The 26,817-nt window shown below is 50.9% G+C and overlaps 1 protein-coding gene across 3 annotated transcripts; it reads left to right on the top strand.

Annotated features, from left to right (window-relative positions):
- Positions 1 to 1,210: 1,210 nt before the first annotated feature.
- On the top strand, positions 1,211 to 26,496 carry LOC102458986 (killer cell lectin-like receptor subfamily B member 1B allele B). 3 transcript variants are annotated; one of them, XM_075913750.1, is made up of 7 exons: positions 1,211 to 1,313; positions 13,617 to 13,867; positions 15,654 to 15,770; positions 17,711 to 17,857; positions 24,119 to 24,273; positions 25,110 to 25,222; positions 25,639 to 26,496. In XM_075913750.1, the coding sequence occupies exons 2-7, from the start codon at positions 13,771 to 13,773 to the stop codon at positions 25,763 to 25,765; spliced, it is 756 nt and encodes a 251-aa protein (XP_075769865.1). In that variant the 5' UTR covers positions 1,211 to 1,313; positions 13,617 to 13,770; the 3' UTR covers positions 25,766 to 26,496. The 3 variants fall into 3 exon arrangements, with proteins under 3 accessions (XP_075769865.1, XP_075769863.1, XP_075769866.1); XM_075913748.1 differs by lacking the exon at positions 1,211 to 1,313 and adding an exon at positions 1,463 to 1,608; XM_075913751.1 differs by lacking the exon at positions 1,211 to 1,313 and adding an exon at positions 1,492 to 1,608 and having other exon boundaries at positions 13,628 to 13,867.
- The last annotated feature ends 321 nt before the right edge of the window (positions 26,497 to 26,817 follow it).

The following is a 26,817-nucleotide window of genomic DNA, read 5'->3' as shown; positions in this document are numbered from 1 at the left end:
GGAGGTTTCAGTGGGAGGGGGACAGGGTGATTCTGGGAGAGGAGAGGGTAAGGGCATTGGGGGCGGGAAGGGGAGGTGCTGGGAGAAGGCTTGAAAGAAGGGGTGGGCATGAGGAAGGCGGGGATGGAGCAAGGCATCTGTGAGGGCACAGGGGCATGAGGGGGATGGGGGCAGAGGGTGGTGAGGGGGTGGGTATCAGGGAAAAAGAGAGCAAAGGGGGCAGGGGCAGTGAGGGAAGGGGGAGGCATCAGGAGGGTGCAAGTGCCAAGGAATTCTGTGGATGAAGCAGAAGGGCAGACACCTGCAGGGGACGGACCAGCACCAGAGGAGGGCAGGGCAGGTGTGTAGAGGGAGGTATTAGGAGAGGGGATGATGAGGGGTAGCTCACATGATCAGAATGGGGCTACTGGAGGAGTGGGCACAGGGGGGAGAGAAGGGCTGGCAGAGGGGGGCAGGTCTCAGGAAGGTTAAGGGCAGTGAGAAGGGCAGGAGTCAGGACAGCAGAGGAGGGTGAGGGGTTGGGGGGCAGCAGGCACCAGGGGAGCTGATGGAGCAAGGGGAGGAGACATGGCAGCTGAGAGAAAAGGTAGAGGTTTATAAGATATGTATTAATAACCTGGGTGATATTTATTAATAACTTATTAGTAATTACTGTTCTTATTCTTATTAGGAATTTATGCCATTAAAAAAACACTTTTTGTGGGGGAGGGTGGTGAGTCCCTTTTTTCTGGCGAGTAGGATTTTCCATAATTTGTCGATCCCTACTGATAAGCAAATGCTTGTCAGATAGTTGAGTTGACTAGTCCAGTGTTCCTCACCCTTTTTTTATAAAGTACCCTCCCTTTCTAAAAAAAAATAGAAGGACCCCCAGTACCTACAGTTTTCAGACACACATTTTTTTTCTACTATTGCAACACATTTGTTTAAACAACTTAATGGTAGCCAGGCGGGTGATTACATTTTTGGGTGTGAAAAGTACAAAAACAATAAAACACTGTAAAAACGTAAAACATAAATTCAGTTTTCTCCAAATTTCAGTTGTGCTGATGTACTCCCTCCTCCCCCCCACACTTCTCTCACATACCCCTAAGGGTGTCTTTGCACCACGGGCTGAGAAACACTGGACTAGTCAATTCTCTGCCCGCCCCCTTCTATCAGATAAAAGCTGCAAAGGGAGGAGGGGGGGGGGGTACTGCAAAGCGCATGGAGCCCCTACCTGGGTTCTGTGCGGTGCAGCCAGACCCAGCGCGGGACATTCCACCGCCCAGTACTGGCTCGGGGGTCTCATCTAAGCCCAACATACCACCCAAGGGGTGAGTGCGGGCAGTGGAGAGGGCAGGACCAGGACAGGCCGCCAGGCTGAGTTAAATGCTGCTGTGCACGTAGCGTAGATACCGATAAACTCCCTCTCGGCTGTTCCCTGATTCTCCTCTCCCCCCCCCCCCCCCCCCCCCCCCACACACACACCACACAGTTTGCTTGGGACTGTTTTCTTGCTTGGGGTCAATAGTGTTGCCGAAGCCAAGGGCGGAAGGATTTCCATATATAAGACCGGTTTCCGGATTCTGCGCGCAATCGCCGCGGGGAGCGCGGCGGCAGCGGATCGCGGTGAGTGGCGGCGGCTCCCCCTCCCCTCTGTTCCCCGGGGCTGCGGCTGGGCTGCCGCGCGCTGGATGGGGGTGGCTGAGCCCCGGGTCCCTTGCGGGGCAGGCGGTGCTGCTGCCGGGCATGGCCGCTGGGGCTGTTTGGCACCGGGGCGGGGGAGCCTTTAACTCGCCCGGCAGCCGAACACGCGGCCGGCTGGAGGGAGGCCAGCGGGAGGCAGGGAGTGTCTGTGGGGAGCGGGGTGCCCGGCACCTCCCTCGCCCGCCCAGACACCTGCATCGTCCCGCTGGGTGCCGCAGGCTCGGCTGAGCTCACAGGGGCTGCGGGGCAAGTGTCCCCCTGCCCGATTCGCAACAAACTTCTACCCCAGCTGCTCCTGTGAGCGGCCGGGATACGCAGGAAACGTCGCCCGGCCTCCGGGTGTCGAGATTGTCTAATTGTTTTGCTACAGCACAGAGGCTGTGGGGAAGAGCTGCGCACTGTTGAGGGGAGAGAGAGCTGGCTTCTGCCAGAGAGACGATGACTAATAAACGGCAGAGACTGTTCTGAAGCCCTGTGAATAGGGTGGGGGCGGTATGATTATACAAACAGCGCTGTGCAAGGAGTAGTTTAAAAATGATCTCTTCTCGGAGGTGGGAGTTAGGGAAGTGAATACCCAGGTTGACGGTGGGATGGAGAGAAATAAACAGGGTTTTAAGATCGCTCCCCCACACAGTGGGATTAAAGTTGGTTTAACGTTATTTTGCCCAGGCACTCACTAATGGATCTAAAAATGACAATATTATTACAAGGCAATTTCAAATACCAGCTGGAGAGAGAAGTTTGCAGAACTTGACTCCATTTACTAGTATGACCCCTTGAATAGAGGTTTAAACAAGAGCCTTAACTGGATGAGCCGCTGCCTTCCACACCCTGGTGACGTAAAAACCAAAGCACTGGGTATTAAGAACCCACTCTATCAGTCTCATTTGCTATGGATTCTGTAATGAACAACCCTTTTTTCCCCCTTCCTTCTCTTTCCCTCCATCACTTCTTTCTCTGCTGCTTGTGGTAGGATGGCTAATTTTAAATCTGCTACTGTGTGTCCAGGGAGACTGAAGTGTTCTCCTACAGGTTTTTGAATGTTACCATTCCTGATATCTGATTGGTGTCCCTTTATTCCAGTGGTCCCCAACGTGATGCCCGTGGGTGCCATAGCGCCCACCGGTGCATTTACATGCACCTGCTTATTGACCAGGGCCAGCCTGAACCATTCTTGCACGCCCGGCGCATGCGCAGCCTCCTGCCCCAGACACGTGGCAGCCCCAAAAGGCTGAGGGCCACTGCTTTATTCTTTTACATAGGGACTGTCTAGTTTGGCTGATGTATATGGCAGAGGGGCATTGCTGGCATATGATGGCATATATATCTTCACTGCAGAGTTAACTAAGCTTTTACTCGCATATCGCTTCAACGACTCACCCACCCACCCAATCTGAGTTTGGTGCTATAAACCCAGGCTAGTAGGCTCATCTGGGGCTGTAGACAAGAGCCTAGGTGCTCACTTCACTTGGTCTGGTAACATGCCTGTTTTGTAGTGACGATACAGGCTATACCACGCCAATGCTGATAGTCTTCCAGTGGCTTCACACTGTTCCCGCTATATACCCAACAGAGAGGACAAGTTCTCCTCACACTCGCTGGGGAAGACCTCCTCGTGCAGCTCCCCTCCCTGAAGCACAAAGAACCCAGAAGTCCTAGTCACTCTCACGAGGGGATGCTGCACCAGTGAGGACACAGTGATTTGAATACAGCTGTGAAGTGTGGCTGATTTCACACATTACAGGTGCAACCAGCTGCTCAGACCCAATGCCATTGACCCAGGTTAACTCTGCAGGGAAGAGACATACTTGAGTATAAATGTACAGATCCAAGGGCTTGAAGTCTGATCAGACTAGACTGCAGATTTAAGGAAACACCCACATGAAGGAAATGTGGTGATAAGGAGCCACATCCCTGATGTAACCTCATGCCACAGTGCCATAGGAGTGTGACTGTGGTTCCCAACGCTCATAATTCTGACAGGGATCTGTCACCTGAGGACTTTCTATCCATGGGTGAGAGTATGAAGAGGCAGTACATACAGGAATCTCAGTATGATGGTGTTTCTACCGCCACAACTTCAAAGCAGTGACAATCAAACCAAAGAGGGATCTTGGTATGACAGAGCATGTTTTGATTTCACCGAGAAAACCCACCCCTCAAAGCCATCATTACTACCTAAATAGCACCGTCATGTGTGCGATAGAAAACCTGAAGTAATCTTGCACTCACAATATTCTAGAAAATAAATCTCAACCATATCTGGGCCGCGTGGATAGAAATAACAAAGTATCTTAAAATCACATGCCTGGTGATTCAGTTGCTTAATAAATGGAGAAAGCCTGAGTTTTCAAGGCACCTTAAAATCCCCAAGTGCACTTTTCCATTAGCCAGGAATCCCATTCCCAGCACATATGAGCTTTGCAATGTGCCAGGAAAGTCAAATCAAGCCATGGAAGGCAGAATATTCCATGAGAGAGAGAGCCCATCACGCATAGACCAGTGAGTGATGGGGCCCAGGTCAGATTCAGGATTATTTCAATAACTAGCCAATTAACCCATCATAAGATGGGATTTTCAGGTCTCTCCTTCACATCGGTCTCTCTCTCTTCCTCTTCCTACTGCCTCTCCCCCTCTCTCTCAGCTCTCCTCCACCTCCTGCCTCTCTTTCTTTCACTTCTCCTCCCCCTCCTGCTTCTCACTTGGGGGACCGCAGAGCCCAAATGGCCATTTGGGCTCCGCACTCCCCATGCTGCATGGGGGGTGCGACACCCAAACGGTCGCTTGCACTGCTTGCTCCCACGCGGCAGCCTGGCTGAGTGGCGGGGAAGTCAGAAGGCGAAGGGGGGCGGGGCGGTGACATTCATGGCCAGGGGGCGGGGCCTGGAGCCGCTGTCACGCGGCACGTCACTGCCCTGCCCCCCTTCCCCTCCCACTCTGGCACTCGGTTGACTTCTGCGCCGCTCAGCCGGGCCTTCACGGGGAGCAAGCGGCTGTTTGGGCCCCGCTCTCCCCATGCAGCATGGGCCGCCCAGAGGGAACAGCCAGCATTTTGGCATTACAGACTTAGACAGTGGGCTACTATATATATGATATTAACTTTATAATTCCATGCTTTATAGCATTAGTTAAGCAGACACTTGAGGTAGTGGGGAATCAAACTCCACAAACACACAGAATGTAGGTAGAAAACGCCTATTGAATTTGCCACTGCCACTAAAGATTGCACTGCCTGCTTACGTTTGCTTACACACCCTAATGCCCCCAAATTATAAACGTCCCCTCAAACTCCAGTCCAGCTGGGACCCTATTTCACACTGGTGGGGGACAGCGAGTTGCTACACACCTGTCTCTGTGAGGGCACCCCCCACACACTCTTGGGTTGGAGTCTTTCCCAGCTCTTATTCACACTGTTACAAGTGGCTTGGCACTCTGTCAAACTGAGACAATATCCCAGCTGACTGTGAAATGAGTCTTTTTGATTGTGTCTTCTCCCCTGGTGATTAGATTAGCTCCTTGGCACTCTGGCTGACCCTTAGAAAGCTCTATTGTGTGGTGTACTACAAAGTGGGGCACTGGCACACAGCAGAGTGTAGCTGAAAGGGCTGTGAATTAAGGAGCAGAACATTACCGAGCCGGGATGTGCAGGCTGGATCCAGGTGGGAGTTGCTGGGCCCCAGTCGCTAATGGTCTCACAGCCTGGGAGCCGCTCTGCCCCATGTCTGTGGGGCAGTGGAAGAAGAGGGATGGGGCAGGGGAGGATTTTACAGACCCCTTCCCTCTTCTTGTAGTAATCCTGAGGCAGTGTGGTTTTGGGGGAGCTACCCCTGGGGCACCCCTAATTCTCCCTTCTTCTGCACTAATCCTGGGAGCTCTGCAAGGGGGCACCTCTATTTTGGGGAGGAGCAAAGTTGGAGTAACCCCCATTTTCCCTCCCTACCTGCACTAGGGAGATCCTGGGGTTCTTCCCCCTACTTTCAGAGTGGTGGGGGGCAGCTCCCTCTCCTCCTTTCGTACTCACCTTGTGGGGTGGGAGCTGCTCCCTGGGAAGGAGGGAGGCTCTGAGGTGCGTATCACCCCACGGCGGGGGGAGGCAGTTTTTAGCAGGATGCCTGGGTCCCATCTCCACTGCCTTGTGGGAGGGGGGTTGTTGTGAGTCACTGCAGACTCAGAGGAGCCATGGCCCAGTTCAGCCGATACCAAAATTATGATGATGGTTGGGGACCATTCCATGGGGAGATGAAGGCGGCAGAATTCCTAGTGGTGCCTCATGCTCCCTGGACTGCCAAATGAGGGGGAAGAGGAGAGGGATGATAATGGAGAGGGAGGCAGGAAGGGTTGGGGGCAGGGTGTTGTATGGTTTGGGGAGAGGGGCTGAGCTGCACTGCATGAGGGGAGGGCTGGATTATATGGGGAGAAGTGGGGCTGGCTGGTATGGAGGGGGAGGGACAGAGCAGGGCTGCATGGGGCAAAAGGGTGGGAAGAAGGGAGGGGTTGAGTAGGGTGATAGGGAGGGGAGAATGTCGGATGATATGGCTGGGCACAGTAGGGGGAGAGACAGGAGGGGCAAGGTTGGGCTGGTGGGGATGGGAGAGGGCAGGGCTGAATTATAGGCTTCGGGTGTGGGGGGGAGGAAAAGGAGCTGGGATCTGTCTTTTTTTTAACTTGAATCCAAAGGGTTGGCTTGTTGTTGCAGTCCAGGGGCTATCTGGTGTTTAAAGGTTCCTGTGTCCAGCTAAAGGTACTGCAGCTCTCCCGCTTCCAGTTTAAAGTGATAATAGATCAAAGCAAGGAGAGCAACCTGTCTGCCACTGCGAGGGCATGCCTGTGTCTCACAGTACAGCGAGCACTGTAACAAAATACAGGGCTATGTAGCACTTTAAAGATTAACAAGATGGTTTATTAGATGATGAGCTTTCGTGGGCCAGACCCACTTCCTCAGATCAAATAGTGGGAGAAAATAGTCACAACCAAAGTGCTACATAGTCCTGTATTTTGTTTCAGCTACACCAGACTAACACGGCTACATTTCTATCACTAGTGAGCACTGTGTTATCAGTTGTTAGCTCTAGATCAGGGGTGTCCAAACTTTTTTCAAAGAGGGCCAGATTTGATGAAGTGAACATGCGTGAGGGCCGACCATTTTGCCTGACATTCTTTGAACCATTAAAATTAAATGCAAATTAACTATTTTATGCAAAGTTTATTGCAAACGGCATACTTTTCATTTTGTCACATAGATGACAAATCTAAACAGGTGTTAAATCACTCTGCCTTTCATATCTGAAGGCCAGATGAAAAAAAAAATCCAGGAAGCTGAAATATATGTCAGGAACATTGTAAAGTACATTACATATTATTGGTAATAAAGGTTGTCTGTCAACTTTTAAGTTCAAAAAATATGAACAGGAACAGAACACCAAGTATATATGTTGTGTCCAAATATATTTATAACTGATTTAGACCAACTGACATTAACTGAGATTTTACAATGTATTCATCTCAATACATATGGATTCGTTGGGGGCCATAAAAGATAGATATTGCCAAATTACCTGTGGGGCCGTATTAAACCGGAACACGGGCCGCAATTGGCCCACGGGCCGGACTTTGGACATGCCTGCTCTAGATAATGTAAGCAATTGTTAAAGTGGGGGAGGAGGGTTAGGGAATGTTTTGTGGTTGGCCTTGTGGGCATCTGCACTTAGTCATTTTACATTTCAAAGGGCTTAACATGGGATCAAAGACTATCCCTAAGGTTCCCAAGAGATGGAGAGTGACTGCGGATGCCTTATGCTCCATTAGGAGCCGAAAGGACTAATAGATAGACTATAGTCTGGGCTGAATGCAGAAGGGCTGGGGCATGGGGAGAAGTGGGCTGGACTGGAGAGGGTGGGGTTCAGGGATCCAATACTCGTGTCATAAGTTTGGCACGGTAATAACAAAATACTGTTTTCTTCAGTTACCCTTTGGGTCTTGGCTTTCTGGGCCTCTCGCTGTACCTGGGTTCCAATCGGGAGTGTTTCTCACCAAGCAGAGGACATTCAGGGGCATTTTAAAATGAAAACAGAGAATCTGATTCCTAGCGGGAGCATGAAGGACCCCCTCCCCAATTCCTGCCTTGCTGCTTACAAAGCAGCCCTACTCCCCAGTAGGCATGCCAAGCAGCCAGAAAGGGGCAAGTCCCTGCTCCCTGGCAAGAGCACCGGGCAGAGCGGGATGGGTGTGTGGGTGTCCTTTTTCCTGGGTGTCCATTTCCTAGGGCCGCTGGGCATGGGCCCCATTGGCTAATCCACTAACTACATGGACCGGTTGAGGACTGGCCTGTCTCCCAAGGCCCGTGAGTGAGGGATTGTTTTCCAGGGTAGTTTGTCGAGCAGGGGCAGGGAACCTCTTTTGGGACAGGGCCCACTGACCCACAGAAAAATCAGTGTGGGGGGGGCCCACACATGCGCATATGTGAGATCTTGTGTGCCCTAGCCCTACGGTGGAGTGATTGTGGGAGGGGGGGGACTCCTGAGTCTTGGGGGCTGGATCCAGGCAAGCCAGGGTCTGCATCCAGCCCCTGGGCCTGAGGGTCCCCACCCCTGTTGTAGATTGTCAGTGATGTGCTGGAGGGGTTTGAGCTGGTGGCTGTAGGTGTTCACTAAGGATGTAATAGTGTAGTCGATTAACCAATAAGCCAAAGCTTATTAGCTAATGTTACAGACAACACGTGTTTCTCCTGCCTCCCTTCCCCATCCCCCCTGCCAGTAAATTTTTTTCACAGGCTGACCAGCAGCTCGACTCAGTCCTTGCTGGTGTCAGGTCCAGGACTTACTTCTGCTGTGGCTCTGCATTTAAAGTGTGTTAGGAGCCAGGTGGGTCAGTTCCAACTTGTGATGGGTTCAGGAGCTCAAACCCCTTCCCCAGGTAGGGGCTGCTGCCACCCTGCACTGCTGCCTCTGAATCAGATGCAGCAGCAAGGGGCAATGGGTCTGAGAGGAAAGCTGGTTTTCAAACTGGCTCCCCTCATAGACCAGCTCCCGCCTGGCACCCTGCACTGCAGCCTCTGATACGGCAACGTGGAGTGGCGGGAGGTTCCTGGGGGGTGAGGCCGGACTGCACTGGCTGCCAGCCTTACCCCCAGGTACTATAGATTAGTTGAGTAATGGATAAGAATTTGTGAGGTTAATTGACTAATCAGTTAACCGATATTTATCATCCCTAGTGATCACCAGTGATATACATCCACCCAGACTTAATTAAAGCTTCATTATGACTGCTCCTATGTTGACAGGTTTTGTTTTTAGGAGGTGTGTGTTTGTTTTGTGTGTGTGTGGTGTTTGTTTGTTTGTGTTTTTTTGGGTTATGTATACTCCAGGCTTTATATTTCCTCCTCACTTACCTGATGAAGTGGGTTTTACCCAGGAAAGCTCATGATCTAATCATTCTGTTAGTCTCTAAGGCAGAGGTCTGCAACCTTTCTAACCACAAGGTCACTTTTTCAATTTAAGTGCAATGTAATATCTACCTCAAACCCAAACACCTTGCCTCTACTTCCTTCCTGCTCCACTCCTTCTCTGAGGCCTCACCCTGCTCACTCCATCCCCCTTATCCCCTCATCCTCACTCACTTTCACCACTCTGGGCTAGGGGGTTGGGGTGCAGGTTTTGGTCTTGGACCAAGGTGTTTGGAGTGTGGGAGGGGCTCTGGGCTTAGCTCAAGGTGGAGGATTGGGGGCCAGGAGGGGGTTCAAGGTGCAAGCTCTAGGAAGGAGCAGGGTGCAAGCAGGAGAGGGTTCAGGGTGCAAGCAAGGGACTCGTGTCTGGGACAGAAGGTTGGGTGCAGGAGGAGGTTCAGGGCTGGTGCAGGGGTTCAGGAAGGAGGCTCTGTCTGGACACGTTTAGCTGAGATGACTTCTGGGTAGTGGAGCAGTGGGGTTAAGGCATCTTACTCCTGCCTTGGCCCTGCACCACTCCTGAAAGCAGCTGGCATGTACAGCAATGGCTCCATGGTGCTATTGATTTTATTAAGTACAAGCAGTAGGATTTAAGTGGTTGGAAGTGCAAACAGACAGTGAATTACAGATTTAAAATAACAGAAAACACATGGCTAGTTCTAACAGATTAAAGCTCAGTGCAAACTTATCCTAAAACTGTTATTTCAGCTAAACCTCCAAGCCAGAGAGAATCTTTTTTTTCCCTGGGGTTCCTTCTCTTGAGTGACCTGCTAGCCAAAGACAAAGAGCCTGAAAACTTTACATCTTAAATAATCTTTCTTTTGGGCAGGAATTCTTTGTTGCTACCTTGTTCCCTGCCATGGAAAACTTGGTCACTCCCTACCAGTTTGGGTGATCATGTGACTTCCTATGACCAACCACTGCTTAGATTCAGGGTCAAAGGAGACTGTTTACAGGTGATGACTCAAACATTGAGGGAAACACCCTTGATGGCTTCCATTTGCCCATTTTAGATTGGTAACCGTTCCCTACCCCATATCTCTAATTTTAAGAGTGATACATGCACCAAAATAAGATCTACAGACCCAGCAGATTGAGACATTAACAATGACAGGCTGTATACAGGAGGTATTTTGTCCAAAGCATTGAGTGATGCATATTTGTATCCACAAGAGAATTTTACAAAAGCATGGCGCGGGGGACCCATCACACTGACGGCAGAGGAAAAGGTGATACACGGAGAGACGTTGGTATGCTGCACAAGAAAATGGAGGAATTAGAGTTGATATTTGCAATCCTCTGAATCCGTTCCACAAAACCAGCAAGCCCCCTACAGGATGGATGCACAAATAACCCTTTGTGCATGTGCAAAACTTTACACAACACTCTACCCAGTTCTCGAAAAAAGCCTGTGAAAGTTCTGATGAAATTGAATGTCAATCTAAAGAGTCTGATGTAGATTGCAAATTTGCAGATAAAAGAAGTTGTTGAAAGACTTCCTTTGCAAGACAGTTTGGGTGGAATCCTGTAACCCTGTAATGGATGCAAGTGAACCCAATTTGAAGGAAAGAGCAATCCTATATGAAAATGTTGGAAATAATTTTTGATTTTTGCTTGACTTAGCTAAGAACATAAAAATATAAGAATGGCCATACTGGGTCAGACCAAAGGTCCATTGAGCCCAGTAGCCTGTCTACCGACAGTGGCCAGCACCAGGTGCCCCAGAGAGGGTGGACCGAAGACAAGGATCAAGCAATTTGTCTCCTGCCATCTCTCTCCAGCCTCTGACAAACAGAGGCCAAGGACACCATTTTATCCCCTGGCTAATAGCCTTTTATGGACCTAACCTCCATGAAATTATCTAGCTTCTCTTTAAACTCTATAATAGTCCTAGCCTTCACAGCCTCCTCTGGCAAGGAGTTCCACAGGTTGACTACACGCTGTGTGAAAAAGAACTTTCTTTTATTAGTTTTAAACCTGCTCCCCATTAATTTCATTTGGTGTCCTCTAGTTCTTCTATTTAGGGAACTAATAAATAACTTTTCTTTATCAGCCCTCTCCACCACTCATGATTTTATAGACCTCTATCATATCCCCCCTCAGTCTCCTCTTTTCTAAACTGAAAAGTCCCAGTTGCTTTAACCTCTCCTCATATGGGACCCGTTCCAAACCCCTAATCATTTTAGTTGCCCTTTTCTGAACCCTTTCCAAGGCCAAAATATCTTTTCTGAGGTGAGGAGACCACATCTGCACAAAGTATTCAAGATGTGGGCATACCATAGTTTTATACAGGGGCAGGAAGATATTCTAGGTCTTATTTTCTATTTCATATTTGACAGTGTTTATGTTCCTTTCTATTTATCTCACTAGGATTGGACTTCCACTTCTTAAAAGATACCTTTTTGTCCCTCACTGCTTCTTTTACATGGTGGTTAAGCCACTGTGATTCTTTTTTAGGTCTCTTGCTATGTTTTTTAATTTGGGGTATACATTTAAGTTGGGCCTCTATTATGGTGTCTTTAAAAAATTTCCATGGAGCTTTCAGGGATTTGGCTCTAGTCACTGTGCCTTTTAATTTCTGTTTAACTAACCTCCTCATTTTTGTGTAATTCCCCTTTTTGAAATTAAATGCCAGGGTGCTGGACTGCTGAGGTGTTCTTCCCATCACAGGAATGTTGAATGTTGTTATAGATGCCTCTGAGAAACAGCTAAATGAAAGTTTTTCATCAGAAGCACTGCTGTCCTCAAGATGTCAATGTAAACCTTGATGGGGAAATACAGGCCTCGCAGTGCTTTATTAAACCATCTTTATCTGCACAATTTTCCTTGAATGTCCTTTCATCTTCCAAGTTAAGATTGTCAGGATTCTCTAATATAGAAACAACTCTACAGGGTTGTGGGTTTTTTTTTTCTTTTTTTTAAAGTTTAACTGAGACAAACTGCTCAGAAGGAATTTCAGTTGCAAAAATGATCTCTATTCAGAATGCACTGCAGAGAACAATGCTGCAAGAAAAGCATCTGCCCAAAATATTCTATGCATCAAAAGTGATACATTTTTGAGGACATCATCAGTGGCTTTGCGCTCCAAAAAAATCACAAAAGAAAATGTTTTTTTCTTTTTTTAAATCAGTGTTAAACTGTAATACGATGTGCAGTTGGTACTACCTCCATTAAGTAAGCTGGTCTGTGTAACTGTCACTGCTTCTGTGTTGCTGTAGCTAGAAAGTTTTCATATCTACTAATTAAGAAATCACAGATGTTAATTCGAAACTAGTTTATAATGCAAACCGGTATAATGCAAGATGTCTTATTCTATTTTTACAACTCCACTTTTGTATATATGCCAACATAAAGCTTTCATGTTTATATATTTAGTGTCCTTTCTGTGAAAATAACTTTTTTTTATATGGGGCCTCTTAACTAGATGTAGTTTATGGCCTCAATGACATAATCCCTTATATCCATGGAAGCTACATTTTTGTGTCAATGCTTAGAGAAGTCAGGCCAGCATAAGCTGCCTTACATTGACCTAATGAGGCCTGAGCGAGAGAAAAGGTTGGCGGGGGGGCGTGCTCCCAGCGCTCTTAGCTCCCTTCATGGAGGTGGTTTATCATTAGAGATGTAATAGTGCAGTTGATTAACTGATAAGCATAAGCTGATAGGTTTATGCTACAGACCACACGCATTTTCCCCCCTACCGCTTGCCAGTGCATTTTTTAGCAGGCTGGCCAGCAGCCTGGCTCAGTCCTGGTTTGCAATGGGGCTGGGACTTACCCCTACTGCAGCTCTGGATTTCAAGTGTATTAGGAGCAGAGCAGACAGGCAGCTCAGTCCTGGCTCATACTGGGTCCAGGACCTACCCCCATTTCAACTCTGCATTTTGAGTGTATCAAGAGGCAGGTGGGCAGGCAGCCCAGCTCAGTTATGGCTCACGCCGGGTCCAGGCGCTCAGACCCCCCTGGACAGGGGCTGCTGCCACCCCGTGCTGCTGCCTCTTTCTCAGAAGCAGCAGCGCAGGGCAACGGGCAGCTGGACAGTAAGGGGAGCTGGTTTGTAAACTGGTGCCCCTCGTGGACCAGCTCCCGCTTGGCACCCTGTGCTGCTGCCTTTGATACAGCAGCTGCCATCCCCATCCCTGGGGACTATCGAACAGTCGACTAACCGATAAAATGTCATGAGGTTACGCAACTGTTCAGTGAACTGCTATTTAACATCCCTAGTTTATACAGAGCACTGGGAAAGCTCTGCCAGCGTGTGTGCCGTGTCCGTGCCTCCAGCTGACAGTGCTGCCATGGCTGCTTCTACTTTACGTGCAGACAGAGCCTCAGAGGGGCTAGAGAGGGGGAGCCAGTGGTGTGCACTGAGGAGAGGGGGGGTGTTGAGGGAGGGGGTTAGGTATCAGCCTGCGCTTAGGGCGAGAGTCTGTTCTGCTGGACGTGGGGATGGGACGCCGTGCACGAACACACCGACCCTTACGTTGTCCTGACAGTGTCATTGCAGGTTCTAGGTCCGCTGAGAGCGGTGCCGAAGCCAGGGACGCTGGAAGTGACCCGGCAGCCTCTGCATGAAGCACTTTCTAGCAGCCAGGGAGAGGGACTTGATCGGAGCCCAGCACCCACTGCTGCCTTGCTGAGAGAGGAGAAATGGGGAAGGGGGTGGAGTCCAAGGAGGCAAAACAGATGCTGGAGCAGCAGTCGTCCTCTGACAGCAACAGAGATTCAGAGAACGGAGGACAACCAGGTAGTTGGAACTTGTCTGCCTAGGAACAGGCTGGGGAGAGATTCTGAGTTACACGCAATACAGAGAGTCTGCAACTGCCCCAGCCCATCCTGAGCTCTGCAGCAGGGGCCGTATTGCTCCAGGGGACTCAGCTCCATACTTCTAGTTACAGTCGTATGCGGCAGTTCTGTATGTGTTAGGATTGCCTGTGTTCTGTCCCCTTAACACTTGGCTCATGCCCAGGTGGTTCCTGTTCTTGCTGTTTGTGTGGAAGGGTCTGACCCTCCCTCCGTGCCTGAGCAGCAGTGTGCTGTGGGGTGCACGCTCTGACCACGTACGGGGCCCTGTCTTTGTGCACGGCAGGGAGCAGGCGTAGCTGCAGCATGTTCACTTCTGTTTTGCTAGTGCACTTACCATGCCCTCAGGTGTGACTCTGGGCCCTAGGGAGAGAGTATTTGCTAGGATGGGACAGCCACAGCGGTTCCCTGGATTCACGCTCTGTGAGGTGGTGGAGGAGCTCTTATCATTTCAAGCCAGCCTTTGGTTGTTATTGACGGCAAACCTCATGCTACCCAGCCCATGTGTTCGCTTTCCTGAGTTCCTGGTGTCAGTTTTGTGTGGCTGGAGAATGGTTTCTTTTCCCAGTGTTGTGATCTCATTGAATGGCCCCTTGTTCTTGTGTTGTGAGACCAGAGCGAAGGGAAGGGGCTAACGACCCCTTTAAGGGACAGGCTAGAGGTGGGACAGCTTGGGGTGCAATCAAAGCAGCCCTTTTCCACTACAGACATGGGCTATTTTTAGAGGAAGAGGGAGCTGAAATAGGGATGTATCAGTGTAGTTTATTAACCAATAAGCAAAAGCTTATCGGTTAATGATGCAGACTGCACCTGTTCTCTCCCCCACTCCTCTACACTAGTATATCCCTAGTCTGGTTGGGAGTTGATTAACCAGTTAATTGAGAAGTAAAATGCTATAGACAACACTCGTTTCCCTCCCCCCATCCCAGCCAGTAACTTTTTTTAGCAGATTGGCCAGGAACCTGGCTCAGTCCCAGCTTGTGCCAAGTCCTGGACCTATCCATGCTGCAGCTCTGCATTGAAAGTGTATTAGTAGCTGGGCAGGCAGGCAGCCCGTCTCTGCTCTGGCTTGTGCTGGGTCTGGGAGCTCAGCCCCTCCCGTGGACAGGGGCTGCTGCCACCCTGCACTGGTGCCTCTGTATCAGAGGCAGTAGCACAGGGCAACAGGAGGAGAACCAGGCGGAGTCCATGAGGGGAGTGGGGTTTTTTTTTAAACTGGTTCCCCTCATGGATCAGCTCCCACCTGGCACCCTGCACTGCTGGGTTCTGTGGTGGGGACTGTATGAGCTGCTTGTTTTAATTGCTTCTGTCCTGAAGCCTTTTTAAAAAGGGACGTTCTGCTTTGCTCATGAGTGTTTTCTCCTTTTCCTGGGCTATTGAAGCCAACCTACTGCTGCCAATCAAGGGAAACCGAGGAGAGGCGCACCCAGAGCGCCGCCCCAGGCCACCAGGGGGCGAGCAGGAACTGCCCAAACCTTCACCAATAAATGCTCCCAGCTACCTTTTCGGTCCCAGATGTTATTGCACAGACGACTTGTCCTGCCCCGTCTCGCTCCCCTCCCCTCTATGGTGAACTCTCCCCGGCCTGCCAGTCTCTTGCCAGAGTTTGCCCTTGATCCACATAGGGGTGATTTGGGGCGTGAGAGTCTCCTCCGCAGCCTGGGTGGGGCGTTAATATCTGTGGTGAAAGCAGGCACAGTTCTGGTCTCATTAATGGTTTTATTGTCCAGGTGATCGGGCTCCTTCCAGCTCCAGGAAATGTGCAATATGGAAACGTCCAGCTGTCCTCTGGACCATAATTGTGGCTCTGGTGGTCATCATTGTTGCTTTAGCAGCGGTTCTGGGAGGTAAGTTCCCACCCTCTGCTGATTCAGTCTCTGGGCATGGAGCTTTCTGCCTCTGTTGCTCACAGCGCCCGGGTGCCTGCTCCTGGGCTCTGAGTCGCTCTTGGGTCTTTCATAAGAGCAGCCAGACTGGGTCAGACCAAAGGTCCATCCAGCCCAGGGTCCTGTCTGCCAGCCAAACCCAGGTGCCCCAGAGGGAGGGAACAGACCAGGGAATCCAGTGATCCCTCCCTGTCACCCATTCCCAGCTCCTGGCAGACAGAGGCCAGGGACCCCCTCCCAGCCCATTCTGGCTAAGAGCCACTGATGGACCCATCCTCCATGAATGTCTCTGGGTTTCTTTAGGTCCGACAGGAGCGAACAGATTTCTCCTCAGTCCTGTGAGGCAGGTCCCCATTCTCTGTGTGTGCGCAAGGGGGATCCAGGCACCGTGGCCAGTTCCCCAAAGGGGCACTAAGGCACCAAAGTCCCGGTTTCAAGCGCCCTGGGGGCACCTGAGCTCCCCTGGGGTCGGCAGTTTTGTCACAGACATTCCCTCAGGGGTTCAGTGTCTGTCTCTGGGCAGGTGCTGCTGCTTGGCCCTCGGCCTGTTGTATCCATGGGGCGGGATCTGGCAGGTGGGCTTGGGCTGCTGGATTCTGTGAAACAGGTGTGTGTGGGGGGGGGGAGGGGGGAGATCCCTACCCCTATGGTTAGGGCCCCCACCTGGGATGTGACACACCCTGGTTCCAGTCCCCTCTGCCTGAGGTGAGATGGGGTCTGACCAGGGGAGGGCCCAGCCACTGAGCTCTGGAGGGGGGTCAGGGAGATCTCTCAGTATTTCCTGTGGAAGTTGTTCCACTTCGGTTATTTAATTCAGTAGTGACTTAGCAGAGCCCCTCTGGTCTCTTACTTAGGGCACCCCTCCCCCGAGCAATGGGAACATCTCTGCTCTCTGATCTCTGCTCACCAGGGAAAGGGAGGGGGAAGCAGCCCCACATCCAGCCGAGAGCCCTGCCAGGGGGGTTAAAGCTTTTCTCAGAGGCTGCCTTTTCTCCTCCCCTCCCCCCAGCCATTTTTAGGGGAGTTAGGTGCCTGCTTCTGCCAAGAGCTGGTGTAGGTACCTGGCTCCAGGGCTGAGGTGTTGAGCTGTGAGAGGGGCGGGATGCAGGGCACACCACTGGTCACTGTCTCCTACTGGCTGGCTTGGGCAGCCCCTGTCTAGCCTGCTGACTATAATGGGTCCCATTTGTAGGTACCTCTCTCTCTGTCTCCCCATCCATTGAATGGGGCATCTGGGAGCCCTGCCAGGCCTTGTGGGTCCCGTTGCCATTGCAGTCACTTCCTAGGTGTGTAGAAGTTCAGTGTAGCCCCTGTCAATCCTGCTGTGGGGGCAGCCAAGGGGGAGGAAGGCAGGCGAGGCCAGGCCAGTAACATCCGAGTACTGAGCTGCAGACAAGTAACAGTGAGGCTCGGACATTGATCTGTACCTCTCCCTCGATACAAACCCGTGTGCAGACACTCCCGGCATACAGAGGCAGCAACAGAGGTAACGGGGGTCGGGAACAGAGCACGTGTCCTGTGCTCACTGCCCTGGTGGCTGGCACCCAAGAGATCCGGATACAATTCCAAGCTCTTCAAGGCTCCCTGCCTAACCCCAGACAAGTTCCTTAGGCCCACAGCTGCCCAGGAAGTGAGGTTACAGTGTCACTGGGACAAGCTTATTGAGCTGGGGGGAGGGAATTCCCCTCCTTGCAGTGGTGTTCACTGATCAGTGTGCAGGGAAAAGTGGGAGACACATGATGCTGTGCAGGAAATGAGCTTCTCTCTCTCTATCGTGTTCCGTCTTTGGCCAGAGCTGGATGTAGGAACTACAGAGTGTAACTTGTTGTACACCGCCGCCCCCTCCCCAGTTTGCTAATCCCTGTGTTGCAACTGCCATTCATGCTTGGGCTGTTTTGAAGTTTCTCAGACCGGAGGGCCACTGAATTCCCTGGAGAACCGTACCAAGGAGCAAATCATCCGTGGATCCAAGAGCAGCCGTGACCCAACAGATCTCCATTCCCGCTTGAAACAATTCATGTGTGAATCATCTCCCAACAAGCCAGCAGGTACCTCCTCTCAGCCGCTCCTTGCATTGCAGCACTGTATAGTGGTCAGCTGACATAATGACACCAGTCACTGCACTGCCTGCCATAAATCTCACTCTGTAAACTGCTTGCAGGGCACCTGGCAGCAACTCCCATGTTTAGGGCCCCTAATGTTACCATGGTGGCAGGGTCTTGAGAAGTTCTCACTTCAACTTCATCGCTGAAGCAGTTGGAAATGACGCTGAGGAGAGGGCAAGAGCAAGGCCAGGCTGCCCCTCACCCAGCCTCTGGCTCCAGGGGTCTGACAGCTGCTTGTTCCTGGGGACAGACACCACATGGGGTAGAAGCTCCTGCTGCAGAGGAAGAGAGCTGGGTGGCTTCCTTTGGACCACCCAGGCCTGTTCCCTTCCCTCATCGTAACAGACTTGTCCTGTTCACTGCAAGAATAGTGATTCCTGTTGCTGGAGCAGTTGCAGTGAGGTGTGGTACTGCAGACCCAGGATCCAAACCCTGCTGCTGGTTTAGGATTTATAGACGTAAGCAGTGAGCTGACTACCCAATGAGCCTAGGGCTTATCGAATAGCCAAGTCTATTTGACTAGTCGCTTCCTCCTCCTCCCCTTGCTGCCTCTGCATCAGAGGCAGCAAGAGCTGGTGTTAGGGGGGGAGCTGGCTTAAAATCTGGTTTCCCTCAGCACTTGCTCGATGGGGAGGCTAAGGCACAGAAGGGAAACTACGTAAACTGGGATAGCGGAGTCCCAGCTTGTGCCTAGTCCCGACTGCTGCACTTCTGCCTTTTAAATGTAGTAGGAGCCTGGTTTACTATTTAAAAAGCAGCAGGGCTGGAAAACTTTGAATGTAGTAGGAGCCTGGTTTACTATTTAAAAAGCAGCAGGGCTGGAAAACTTTGAATGTAGTAGGAGCCTGGTTTACTATTTAAAAAGCAGCAGGGCTGGAAAACTTTGAATGTAGTAGGAGCCTGGTTTACTATTTAAAAAGCAGCAGGGCTGGAAAACTTTGAAAGGTCTCTTGTGCCCTCCTTCCTCCAGCACAGCACTCCACCATCTCTGTGCATCTAGAGCAGAGAGAATACATCTGCACCAGCAGCAGACCCAATTTTCTACACTCTGGGTCCTAGTGGCCCCCTGCCCCAGTCTGGCACCTGAGGCATTCGTCTCACAGTAGAGCCGACCCTGAAAAGCAGAGCAATAGTGAACCCCCTTATCGACTACTTGATTAGCTTAGAAACTGCTATTTAATATCCCTATTCAGGATAGAACAGTTGTTCCAGCTGCATGTCACAGAATTGTTGTGTGGTTTGATTTTTTTTTTTTTTAAATTAGGAGATTCGGGCACAGGAAGGTTACAAGCCATGTCCTCAAAAGTTAGCAAGTGCCAGATTTATAGTTACCCACACAACTGTCATTCAGCCTCCATTTGTGAGTGTCTTGGGCTACAGTCTCTACTGCATGGTTACCTCCTGTTTTTCCCTATTGCAGCTTCCTCTTTTGGTGTACAAATCTAATTGAGTCTCGTGTCCTATGGCTCCCCAAACACTCGGTGACTGTGAAGCTATTCAGTACAATATGGCATTTCCAACTTCAACTTTGCAACTCAAAGTTTATTTTTATAACGAAAGACTTACTGGGTTTTTCAGGGCAGGAGGCTGGCCCCTACTGGGGTAGCAGTAGGGTTTTGTCCCTCCCCACAGCCCATCTTGGGGTTGGGGGAGAGCCATGGGGAGTTTCTCTCCTCCTCCTCCCCACTTATCTTGGCTGCTGGCAGGCAAGATGGCAGCCCCCCAGCTGGCCAATCCCATGGTTGTGTGGCTGCCTCCTGCCTCTCCCCCCTCCCCAATTCTGCAGGATAGAGCTCTACTGCAGGCTTGCTGCCCCCCCAGCGGTGACTATGAGTATTGCATCTCTTGTGTCTGCCCTTCCCTTTCCATGTTATGGCAAATTAGGAAATTCCAGGCATTTCCTGTTTTCCTGGCACAGCCAACCCCTGACCTTGCTTTAGTTAGGAGAAAAGGAAGCTGCATATCAAATGTGGTGGTCCTAGCTCTTACCATTTAGGAGAAGTTCTTGAACGAACAGACATTTCTAAAATATAAAGAAAATGTAGTATAAAACAGTTACTCACCTTTGCAATGGACATGTTCTTTGAGACGTGGTGTTCATCAGTTACCACTCAGATGTGTATGTGCACAGAAGCCAGGAGATTTTTGCCTAGCAGCAACCGCCGGGTCAGCCTAGCTACCACCCAGAGTAGGCCCTTTATGGCATTTGATATATAGTCTTGCTGACCTGCCAGTCCCCCGGTTCCTTCTTGCTGGCTACTTGGACAGAGAGGTAGGAGGAGAGTATTGGAGTGCATACGAACAACACCTCTTGTAGAACAACAGTTACGAAAGGGGAGGAGCCATTTTTCCTTCTTTGAGTGCTTTGTTCATGTGCATTCCAGTCAGGGGACTGACTAGTCTAGACTTTAGGAGGTTGGGTCGGTGTCACAAGCTGATGGAAGCACTGCTCTTCCGAAGGCTGCATCATCTCTGGCCTGCTGGGTGATTGTGGAATGTGTGGATGAGGAACACATTGGTACCATCTCATGAGTTGGGATGTGAGTGGGAAAATCCGTGGCTGAATGGGTGGAATGTGCTGTAATAGCTGGTGTGGGGAAATGTACAAGGCTATAGCGTTCAAAGATACAGGAGACTATCCAGGAGGAGATCCGCTGGGATGATACCGCGGAACTCGTACCTGCTTCTGAACTTGTTGCGTTCCCTACATTGAGAATGGGTACGAGACTGCCCTGGGCCTTCAGTATTAGGAAATTCCAAGAGTTAAGCCCCCAGCCCCTGTACTCCTGAGGAACCTCCTCTATTCCTTCTCTCCTGTGCTTAGCACCCAATGGTGAGGTCATGCAGGACCAAGCACAGTGGAAGGGGGATAGTCAGGAAGTAAAGGTAAGCCTGTCTGGATCTGGGGGCAAAGAGGGCTGGTATGCCATCCCTGGGCACTCCTTCAAAGGTTTTCTTCGATCCGGGGGATGGTTTGGACTGGCCAGAGCTCTGGCCAAGGGCTGAGTTTTGCCTTCTCTTGCCACTGTTTCCTTCTATGGAAAGAGTCCTGATGTTTTGAAGGCTGGAAGGAATGTTGTGGTGGTTGAGGCCCAAAATCCCTGCGCTGAGGTGCTGGGGTGTGAATACTCAAGGACGTTAGCATCATAGAATCCGATGGCTGGAAGAGACCTCAGGAGTCATAGAGTCCAACCACCTCAATCATCCCAGCCAGGGCTTTGTCAAGCTTGGGAGTTAAATACCTCTAGGGATGGAGATTCCACCCCCTCCCAGTAACCTATCCCAATGCGTCCCCACCCTCCTAGGGAAGTAGTTTTCCTCATCTCCAACCTAGATCTCCTGCGCTTTTAACTTAAGACATTAAAGTCACCCTTGAATCTTTTAAGCTGTGAAGCCTTCTGTCCATCCTTTCTGAAAACAACGTGGACCCTTCAGATGGCAAATCTTGCAGCGTTTGTCAGACCTCATGATGTAGGCCCAACATTTGGAGCTAGGAGCTCCTTCTCATGGCCACCCCTGTGACTAAAGTACAAGCCGCCACATCAGCTCTATTGAGGGCTGCTTGTAACGAGGTCCTTGTAACTAGTTTACTTCCCTGGTAAAGGAAGGTAAACTCCTCCTGGGAGTCCTGTGGTAACAGCTCTCTAAACATAGACTATTCAGCCAGTAGGGCTGATAAAGGCCTACATCTGCTCAGCCCTAAGTTATAGCCCCCACTCCCCATTTTTCTCCCAAACAGGTCCAACTTTTTGGCTTTTGTTCTTTAGGGAAGGCTCCTGGAACCCCTGGTGCTATTTCTGGTTAGTGGCATCCATTAGCAGAATCTGGGGGTGGACAACTGGACACATGTTTATACCCCTTAGATTGCAACCTATGGCAAAGAGGAATGAAAGTCATTATTTCATGCAAAGGGGCAGGGGTCTACCAAAGAGACTTGCTCATGTCCAAAATTGTCTTTTTGATGGGGAGGGCAATGAAGGAAGGTGAGGATATGCACAACTAGATCTGTATCCTTGGGGACCTCCTCTGCACGTATGACCAAGTCATGGGCCACCTTGCATAAAAGCTGATGCAGGGCCCTCTCCTCCAGAGCCGGTGCAATGGCGGAACCTTGAACCGCTTCCTCAGGTGACGAGAACAAGGAGAGGATGGGGTTTGGGCTGAATCACTGCCCTCCATCCCTAGGGTGTCTCCTCATGTCTGAGGCGGCCAGTTCATTTTGGATGCTGGCGCAGGGGCAGGTTCCGGTGCCCCATGGATGCCAATGCTGCATAGGGTACTGGAGCTGGCAGTCAGTACCTCAGTGTTACCCAGCAATGTTGAAGCAGCCGCCAATGATGCTGGACTGGGCAGCGGTGCTGTAACACCCGGTGCTGGAACTATCGGTGCTGGAGCTACTGTTGCTGAAGGCTGTCAGCATTGTCAGGAGGCCCGTGCCCGCTAATGGTGCTGAGGTAGATGCCGAGGTGTACTAAAGAGCCAAAGAGCAGGTAGACGCATTGATGTCTGCCAGTGCCATGCAAATAGTGGGTGTCGATGGCAGTGGTAGCATTCCTGGCGTGTGGTCTTGGTGAACTCCAACACCAAGCCCACCCAAGTCAATCTGGCTCTAGGACCCTGGGTGGTACCTTGGGCCTAGCAATAGGCCCAGGGGGCCCATAAGGGCCCCTGCAGCGGATTCCTGGCTGGTGGCCACTGTCCTCATGGAGGCAGGTGGTGATGCCAAGACCTCAGTCTCCTGCAGCCACACCTTCTGGAGTGGTAGGGAGTCTGCATCAGACATGTCTCTGGGGCTGAAGACCAAGGCAGCATGATGCTGGGTGGGGCCGAGCAGTGGGACTGACGACCTGTAAGACGTGGCTTTGTGAGTCATCTGCACTGGACAGCGCTGCACTGAGGATGTTGATTGTGGTAGTGGAAAGGGCCAACCATGTGATGGCACTGGGAACCGTAGAAGGATCTGGCGCCATCATTTGAATCCACTCTTGGGCTGCCTCGAATGTCTCCAGCGTAGATGAGTCGATGCCCTGGCTGTCACGGTCTGGGCAATGGCGGTGGGTCGGACTCAACTGGGCCCTTTGTGGGGCAGGAGTCGATGGGCCAGCGGATACAATCTTAGCTTGCTGGAGCTGTGGCTGGTGCTTAGGAGTGGCCGCCTGCTTCCTCGGAGGACTAGCGGATTGGCCCCTCTCGTGTGTCTGTTGCATCTGAGGCAAGGGGGAGGCAGACTTGCACCTATTGCCCCTGCAGTTGGTGCCATGCCAGTGCCAGTCCCTACTCGATGCCATATCACGGATTGATAGCACCAGAGCGCTCTGGGCTGATGGAGCAGTGCTGACCAGACAGGGACTCAAAAGTTCCCTCTATGAGCAAGATTCTAGGTCTCTGCTCTCGATCTTTCCGTGTTTGTGGATGAAAACTCATACAGATGCAGCTCTGCTTTTTCTGGCCACCTTCACCCAAACACTTCATGCACCCCATGTGAGGGTCGCTTTTTGGTATAAGCTTTACCCGGAGCCTGGCAAGCTTTAAAATTTGGGAACCAAGGCATGCACCAGCCAGGGAAGGGGAGGAAATGCAGTTCCTCCTCCCCCCCCCCTTTCCTTGAACAGTCTACTACTAATGCTAACTAACATCTGACCAATGACAGGCTTGAATTCCTGCTAGGAGCACTTGCAGAGCAAGAGTGAGCTGCTCCAGCTGCCTTCATTAAGCAGTAAAGCGACACTGGGGGTTGGCTGGTCAGCGGGGAGATATATCGAGTGCCGTATTGGCGCCAATCCAGGGTTGCCCAGGCTGACTTGGTGGTCACTGCTAGGCAAAAATCTTTGGGCTTCTGTGCACATGCGCATGTATGCACCTGATTGGAATGGACATGAAGTAGCACTCCTGTAGCTATTACACCAACTGGAATGAGAGAGTTAATGGCTGTTGCCTAGTGCCTGGGAATGTATAGAGGGAGGAAGAGAAGGAGAATTTTTTAGCTGAGCTTCACCTACATTAGCCAGTGCAATTTTAGAGTTGAGGTACTCAGTTTCACTTATTACACCCTCTCCCCCTCTGGCCTGCAGCATCTGCTGCTTCCTGAATATTGGGCCTGCCCTCAAACCAAGCCCAGGCAATGGGGCTACTGAATGTTGAGGCTGTGCACGAGTTTGACGTTCAGAACTTTTATCTCTAACGCATTTCCATTTTCCCCTCCAGAAGGACCAGGGTGCAAGCTCTGCCCCCAAGACTGGCGGCTGCACCGGGACCAGTGCTACTGGGTGTCTAAAGATAAAAGTCTCTGGAACAAGAGCCGCAATGACTGTTCAAGGAGGGACTCCCGACTGCTGGCGATCCGGGACCAGGCCGAGATGGTAAATAACACTTTCCTGGAGATATGAGCAGCACTGGTTGCAATTGATACACACCACTGCTGTGCTGTTTGGGTTGATTAACCACATGAATTCTTATTGGTTTCTCGACTATTCTATAGTCCCCGGGGGCAGAGCCAGCAGCCAGTGCGCTCTGGCTCCACTCCCAAGGAGCCCCCTGCTACCCTGGACTACTCCCTCTGTATCACAGGCAGCATCATGGGGTGCCAGGTGGAAGCTGGTCCAGAAGGGTAGCCAGTTTAAAAACCATCTCCCCTCATGGACCGGCTGCCTGTCGCCCTGTGCTCTTGCCTCTGATATAGAGGCAGCAGCATGGGGTTCCAGCAACCCCTGTTTGAGTAGAGTCTGAAGTAATGAGCCAGAACAGAGCCGGGCTGTCTACCTGCCCAGCTCCTAATACACTTTAAATGCATAGCTGCAGCCGGGTAGGTCCCAGACCCAGCACAAGCCAGGACTGAGACAGGTTGCTGGCCAGCCTGCTAAAAAATGTACTGGCTGGGGTGGGGGAGGGTAATGTGTGTAGTCTATAGCAGTGTTTCCCAAACTGTGGGTCCTGACCCCCTGGGGGGTCACAAACAAATTAGAGGGGGTCATGAGCAACTGAGAGGGGTGTTGTGATATCCCAAGTTTGAGAACCCCTGGTCTGTAGCATTAACCTATAAACTTTTGCTTATCAATTAACTGGTTAATTGACTACACTGTTACATCCTTAGTTGAGATGGAGTGGTGAATGGACACCAGTTCCTGAGTCTCTAGCTAGTACCTTAACCTCTGAACCCTCCTTTCCCTGTCCCTTCATTCTTCCCTGTCACTTACAGGCTTTCATTCAAACTATCACCAAAGACACACCCCAGATGTGGCTTGACCTCACTTTTACATCATCCTCGGTGCATTTGGTTTGGATGGACGGCTCTGTGGTAAATCGAACACTGTGAGTGGTGTGGGGGTTTTTTTTTTTATAACCCTCTGGGTCCATGTAAGATGTGTAGCAGGGATGCAGGATTGTTGCTTAATGGTGATGGCAGAAGCGATGTCTGGGTGCAAGGTGTGTTCTGTGCTAGGTACAGGTCCTTGCACAGAGAGGAGTCCTGAGACTCATTCCACAGCTTCTATCAGTGGTTGGGCTAATGCTGTGGGCTGGGTTTGGTAATATGGAGGAGTCATTTTCCAGAAGCAGACCCAGGCCAAACAGCTGCTACTACAGGGTCATGGGCTAAGAAGAGTTTTATCAATAAGGGCTCTGCAGGAACATTTCAGTGGCTAAGGAAGAAATCTGAGAGACATGTCTGAGGAAAAGCTGCTAAAAATCTTATTCAGCAATTCTAACGGATTTGTGTTTTTTCTCAGGTTCAAGGCAGTACATCTCCCTAAAGAGAACAACAACTGTGGGGTGCTAAAAGCGGATGAGATTTCTTTTGAAAACTGCAGTGCAGTATCAAAGTGGATTTGTGTAAAAGAATCTTTCCCAATATAGACAGTAGCTTCAGGAAGTAGCCAGCCAATTTCGTCTTTTACAGAAGAAATCAACAATGGTCTGGCAGCACTTTATGGTCTAACAAAACATGTAGATTTTGTTATCCATATTTTCTACGTGTGGGCCCTTTTTACTAAAGAGCTGCTGACTGTTACTGGTAGGGTCTTTGGTGCTACAGTTTAGCCCTAGAGGGTATGTCTACACTACAGCGCTAATTTGAACTAACTTAGTTCAAATTAGTTAATTCGAACTAAGCTAATTCGAACTAACGCGTCTAGAACTAAAAACTAGTTCGAATTAGCATTTTGCTAATTGAACTAGCAAGTCCACATTGAGTGGACCCTGAACAGGGCTTAAGGATGGCCGGAAGCAGTGCCGGCAGGGCATCGGAGGAGGACTTAGAGCGTGGAGATGCTGTCTCAGGCTAGCCGAGAGCTGCGCTTAAAGGGTCCCGACACCCACCCCGGACAGACAGTTCTCAGGGGTGCCCCACTTGCAAAGCAGTCCTGGCTTGGAGTGCCCGGAGTGCCCACACTCAGCACATCACAGCACTCGGCCATCAGACCGGCTGCACTTGCCGCAGGCTGTCATCTGGGGAGAGGGGGCAATCGGGGGGCTGCAGGAGAGCTTCCACCCCCAGAAGCCCGCAGAGCCAGCCCAGTCCTTCCCATCGGGGGCTCGTACCCCATTCCTCCCTCACCTCCTTCCACTTACCCTTCCCTAGCCCCCCTTCCTGATGTACAAAATAAAGATAACGTTTCTTTCAACATTGACTCTGTCTTTATTGAACAAAACTGGGGGAGACTGGGAAAAGGAGGTGGGAGAGGGGAAGAGAAAGGCTGGGAGAGGGGAGGGCAACTAACATGATCAGGAGTTGGGAACAGGTCCCAGATGAAGAGAGGCTACAGAGACTGGGACTGCTCAGCTTAGAAAAGAGGAGATGGAGCGGGGACAGGATAGAGGTCTCTAAAAGCAGGGGTTGGGTGGAGAGGGTGCATTCAGAAAAGTTCTTCATGAGTTCCCATAAAGAAGGACTAGAGGACACCAAAGGA

Source organism: Pelodiscus sinensis, chromosome 32 (assembly GCF_049634645.1).
Source record: "Pelodiscus sinensis isolate JC-2024 chromosome 32, ASM4963464v1, whole genome shotgun sequence".
Lineage (NCBI taxonomy): Eukaryota > Metazoa > Chordata > Testudines > Trionychidae > Pelodiscus > Pelodiscus sinensis.
Note: the sequence above shows the minus strand (reverse complement) of the source record. Positions and strands in the feature narration are given on the sequence as shown.